The sequence below is a fragment of the Podarcis filfolensis genome (assembly GCF_964270895.1).
Source record: "Podarcis filfolensis genome assembly, chromosome: 6".
NCBI classification, from domain to species: domain Eukaryota; kingdom Metazoa; phylum Chordata; class Lepidosauria; order Squamata; family Lacertidae; genus Podarcis; species Podarcis filfolensis.
Window position 1 is genome coordinate 8,326,650 of NC_139609.1, and position 6,000 is coordinate 8,332,649.

General features: G+C 46.8%; 1 protein-coding gene across 2 annotated transcripts in view; it reads left to right on the forward strand.

The window, feature by feature from the left end:
- The window catches only part of RXRG (retinoid X receptor gamma), an 83,419-nt gene extending 77,796 nt beyond the window's left edge, over window positions 1-5,623 (forward strand). For both annotated transcript variants that reach the window (XM_083621628.1, XM_083621629.1), the window contains exon 10: window positions 5,125-5,623. In XM_083621628.1, coding sequence (XP_083477754.1) covers window positions 5,125-5,272 — 148 coding nt within the window. In that variant the 3' untranslated portion in view covers window positions 5,273-5,623. The remainder of the gene's footprint in view (window positions 1-5,124) is intronic.
- The last annotated feature ends 377 nt before the right edge of the window (window positions 5,624-6,000 follow it).

Genomic DNA, 6,000 nt, shown 5'->3' on the forward strand with positions numbered 1-6,000 from the left:
GAAGCTAATGTCAAAACAACAGAAAAACAGTCACCTTTGAACTGAAAAAGCCAACAGCAATGTGAACAAACACTGGTTGTTTTTCTGTTTTTGTTGGAATTATCCAACATCTCATTCGTTTATTTACTCCAGAGCAACGAGTTAGAAATGAACCAGGGACATGGGTTTCAGCAGGGAAATGAGAAGTTAGATCAGGGGTCAGCAAACTTTTTCAGCAGGGGGCTGGTCCCTCAGACCTTGTGGGGGGCCAGACTATATTTTGAAGGAAAATAATGAACAAATTCCTATGCCCCACAAATAACCCAGAGATGCATTTTAAATAAAAGCACACATTCTACTCATGCAAATACACTCTGATTCCCTGACCATCTGTGGGCTGGATTTAGAAGGTGATTGGGCCAGATCCGGCCCCTGGGCCTTAGTTTGCCTACGCATGAGTTAGATGGAGCAACTTTCTGTTCTGGTAGCCTGAGATCAGAGCCTTTGCCTCCTGATCTCAGCCACTCCAAAATTGGCAATCTCTCTTTAAGAAGACTGCAGTGCCCTCCTGTCTCTGTCAAACCTCTAGATAAGGAAATGACAGAGGGGGGGAGGAAGTACAGGCTGACAGTGGAAAGCCAACTTTGGATGTGACTTTTCTTCTGGATCTCAGCTTCTCTTTCCTTCCAGTAGCCTTTGGAATAACTACATTATCCAATTACAGATAGGTAGCCGTGTTGGTCTGCCATAGTCAAAACAAAAAATTTTTTTTCCTTCCAGTAGCACCTTAAAGACCAACTAAGTTAGTTCTTGGTATGAGCTTTCGTGTGCATGCACACTTCTTCAGATATCTGAAGAAGTGTGCATGCACACGAAAGCTCATACCAAGAACTAACTTAGTTGGTCTTTAAGGTGCTACTGGAAGGAAAAAATTTTTTTTGTTTTTACATTATCCAATTCTGCCACCTGCTGGTTAACATGCAAATGGGAAGTCATTATCTTCTGTGTATTTCTCCTACACCTTCCTCTCTCCCCCCCTCCACCACCCCTTTTTGGGTGATTTTGGTACTGAATAGATTTGATAGGAATTGGGGCAAATGTGGAACGGTGGTTATTTATATTGTGTATGCTGTTTAATGGCTTTAATGCTTTGTCAGCTGCCTCTAGGCTGGAAGGGATGAAGTAGAATATTTTAAATGAACGGTGTAAAACCCAACAGCACATCAAAACCAACAGCACACAACAGAGGCCACAAGATGTCCCTAAATGGTCACCCAAATATTTTTGGGGAAAGGTGAATTTTATACCCTCCAAGAGGTCACGAGTGGGACAACTCTCAACCTCGTGGGTACCATTTTGCCATTCTATTAAAAAGCAACTCCAGTCAAGGTTCTGCAGCTGGCAGCATATGTTGGCTGGGCCTGGTCCACAGGTTGTAAATGCCAATGGGATTCATATGGAGAAAAGTGGAGTTTATAAATAATGTGCATCCAAGGTGTGAAACCCTTTCAGGAGGGGATTCAGTGCCTTGGATTTGGGCCTGAAAGCAAACTCTGGTAACTAGTGTGGTTACATTCAGTGAGGCCCAGAGCCGAGGGCCTTCTGGCGGGTCCCTCACAGCGAGAAATGAGGTTACCGGGCAGAAGGCCTTCTTGGTAGTGGCGCCTGCCCCGTGGAACGCCCTCCCATCTGATGTCAAGGAAATAAACAACTCTTTGACTTTTAGAAGACATCTGAAGGCAACCCTGTTTAGGGAAGTTTTTAACGTTTGAAGTTTTATTCTGTTTTTAGTGTTCTCCTGGGAACCGCCCAGAGTGTCTGGGGAAACCCAGCTAGATGGGCAGGGTATAAATATTATTATTATTATTATTATTATTATTATTATTATTATTATTACCAATATCAAAAAGAAAGTCAGGAAGCACCTGAGTTCTCTTTAAGTCCAACCTCATGTTAGGTACATTATGCAGTTGTCAGTCTAAGAAGGCTGATCCATTTTAAGCTCTAAAACATGGATAAATGTTTTGGTGAAAGCGCGGGGGGGGTATCGTTTCTGAGTGAAATGAAGTTTAGTTTCTTTTCCTACGTCTTCCTGTGATCTGCAGTGGATTTAAAGCTGAAATGAAATACCCAGACTAGAGACCATCACACAACCTGATTCCTCCCTATTTCATTTTATTGATATGGTGCCTTTCTATATACCGTATTTTTTGCTCTATAAGACTCACTTTTTCCCTCCTAAAAAATAAGGGGAAATGTGTGTGCGTCTTATGGAGTGAATGCAGGCTGCACAGCTATCCCAGAAGCCAGAACAGCAAGAGGGATTGCTGCTTTCACTGCCCAGCGATCTCTCTTGCTGTCCTGGCTTCTGAGATTCAGAATATTTTTTTTTCTTGTTTTCCTCCTCCAAAAACTAGGTGTGTCTTATGGTCTAGTGCGTCTTATAGAGCGAGAAATACGGTATATCCTGCTCAGAGCTGTTTACACACACACACACACACCCAGAGAGAGCAACAAGTCACATATCACAATATCAAGACATTTTCGAAAGTGCGTAGCAATAATAATCAGCATTAAACAATTCAAAAACCAAATTTAATTCCATCAGAGTTTAGCTATGTCTTGTTCTGTGGGTGCTTGAGGTGCACAGAGGAAGCAGCCAGTATCTGGTGAAGTTGGGTCGCTGTAGTCAAGGTCACATCAAGCAGATAAAGCCTGGTCAAGCTCTCTCAGGCAGCGGGTGTGGAAGACCAGGACCTTGGATAGCTCAAAATGAGGCCTGCTAGCTAAAGCTCTCTCCTGCTGTAGTTGCAGGAAGCTGTGGTGTTGGCAGGGAAATGCAGCCAACTGTAGACTGACAAGACCCGTCCTGCGGTTGGTTCCACATTCCCAGAGGAGTTGGCTGGGTTGTTAAAAGGCTCTTGCCTGGTTTTACAGTTTGTGTGCCCTGAAAGGCTGGGGAACTGGAGATATGGCGATTGGTGAATCCTACAAATATGAGGATAGTGCCAAAGCTGTGTCTGGAAGGCCCCAGACTAGCAGAAGATCTAGGACTGTGATTAGCTTGGCAAGCTAATGCAATAATTAATCCATAATCACAACATGTATATAAAACCAGGGGGAAGTATCCAGCTGGCATATTCTGTCAGTGCAAGGAGTTCTGCTTGTGCAATGATCCTTCCCCCCTCCTCTCCCCGCCCTGTCCCCAAATCTGCTCCGGGAAACCCAGGCAGAACGTGTTGTTGTGCAAGCCGAACCCCTTGCACCAATGGAGCACATTGCTTAGCACAACTGCAGCACAGAATGCAATTCATAATAACAATTAAATGGCGACAATCCATACAAACAGTTCACAAAGCAAAGCCAGACATTAGAGCAGGGGTCGGCAAGGCTTACTGAGCACGGGCCGGATCACTCCCACAGAGATCCTCCATGGGCTGGGCCGGTGCAGTGCGATGCCGGAAATCCCGTCTGCACATGTCCGCGGTGCCGGAAATCTCTTCTGCGCATGCAGCGCGGACATGCGCAGATGCGATTTCCGGCATCTGGGCATGTGCAGAAGCAATTTCCAGAGCCACAGAAGCGAGTCCCCATGCCGTGCTGCGCCGGTTTAGTGCACCGCGCGGGGACTCGCCAAGCAGGCAACTTGGTTCAGGGGGGTCTGGTGGGCCGGTTAAGCGGCCTTCATGGGCTGCTGTTGGCCCATAGGCCTTAGGTTGCCGACCCCTGCATTAGACCAACTGATAGGCTTGCTGTTAATGGCAAAACATCTCCACTATAGCAATTTCGGGCTGGGAAGGTGTTGGTTTTAACCACCTGCCCTGTGTATGGATCACCTCTGTGCACAGAAGAGGGAAGAGGGAGGCAGCACTCCAAATCTTACCGAGCTTTCAAGAAGGGCTGCGATGTAGACAGGCCCTTTCCTGCATGTGTGTAGTCAATGTGTGGACTGGAACATTAGATTCCACTGGCTGCATTAACCTGCACCGTGGGTGGCACTGAGAGTAATAGACAGCAGAGTTCATGGAAGGAGCTTCCATTTCCATGAATTTGTGCCTACACGAAATACTCACTTGAAGAGTATTGGTAAAGTGAATCATGGATGAAACAGGGCAGCAAACAGGAAAGCCCCTTTGGGCAAAAGAAATTCCTGCAGAGCAGGAGTTTGGGCTGGATAACCCCTAGGCCCCTCCCAACTCTACAACTCCATGATTCTCACCCACCCATGGCAGAAGACAAAGCCCTAGCCTTTGGGGTTGAACCAAACAGCCCTGAAAAGGGCTTAATGTGAATTACATTAGCGTGTCTTTGCTAGGAGAAGACGAATCCTTGCTGACCCTTATATTTGAATGATGCCATATTCACAGCCAGCAACAGGCCTGCGGATAGCGGCAGATATTTATTCCTAATGTGGGCTATAATTTAACGGATGTAACTTTTTGGCTTATACTTTCTAGCTTTGCTGTAATCAGCCGACATTATTATGTAGGTAAGGGACGCGGGTGGCGCTGTGGGTTAAACCACAGAGCCTAGGATTTGCCGATCAGAAGGTCGGCAGTTCAAATCCCCACAACGGGGTGAGCTCCTGTTGCTCGGTCCCTGCTCCTGCCAACCTAGCAGTTCAAAAGCACGCCAGTGCAAGTAGATAAATAGGTACCGCTCTGGCGGGAAGGTAAATGCCGTTTCTGTGCTCTGCTCTGGTTCGCCAGAAGTGGCTTAGTCATGCTGGCCACATGAGCCGGAAGCTGTACACCGGCTCCCTCGGCCAATAAAGCGAGATGAGTGCCGCAACCCCAGAGTCGGTCACGACTGGACCTAATGGTCAGGGTTCCCTTTACCTTTTTATAATGTAGTAATGTAGTTCAAAGGGAAGCCTCAAATGCTGAAACAGCTGTTTCTGTCCACAATTTTAATCATGTATGCTGGCTCTGTGGGTAACAAAACTCGTGGCAACACATGTGTTCCAAGCAACACATTTGACTTCGGCTGATGTGGGCCCAGGTGCAGTAAGAGCCTTGCGTGAGGCCCTACTTCAGATCCAGCGAATGAGGTGGAGCTCTTTTTTTTGTCTCTCAACATAGCACACCCCTTGGCATTCCCCAATTGTCATTAACTTCATGTTTTCTACATCTCTGGTTCCTTCAGGTTTGCCAAGCTCCTTCTGAGGCTGCCGGCCTTGCGATCTATCGGCCTGAAATGCCTGGAGCACCTCTTCTTCTTCAAGCTGATCGGTGACACCCCCATCGACACTTTCCTCATGGAAATGTTGGAGACACCGCTGCAGATTACTTGACCCTGAAAACGGATTGAGGAGGTGTGGAAACGAAGGATGAGACAGAGAGGTTGAAGGCTAATGATGGTTTCTACTTAGGATGCTGTGGTCCTGGTCTACTTGTGCCCATTCCCATTCAGGGTGGGGGGAGTAATAAGGGGGTGGTGGCATCTCTGTGAGCATTTAGTGTCCAAAAGACAGGATTCTATGTGGCTATGGCTGCGTTTGCTTTTACCCCTGGCCGGCAGCAAGGTGAGCCAGGACATCCTACAGCTTGTCAGTAACAAAACTGGTGCCACCTGTACAAATAAATGAGTTTAAATTATTTTTTCACTTCCAATAAAAATGAGAAATAAAATAATATATGAGGAACTGGTGTGGAAATTGCTGTTGTTGCTTGGGGTTCCTTCTTACCCAAGGAAGGAAGGAGGAAGGTAAAAAGGTAAAGGTAAAGGAGCCCTGGACGGTTAAGTCCAGTCAAAAGGAGACTATGGGGTTGCAGCACTCATCTCACTTTCAGGCTGAAGTGTCAGTACGCCTGAGTGGGAAACTAGGAAACACTGGCCTGCGAGGGCTCCAGTGGGAGAACAGCCTTTACCAAAGGTGTCATGAGCTTTGAAGACGCTCGAACTCAGGACGAAAGGGAGAAACATGCTAAGAGGCTGGCATGCTTGGCAAATCCACACCGTGATCAATTCCCACTCAGGAACCAATGTCCCCACTGTGGAAGGACGTGTGGATCCAGAATT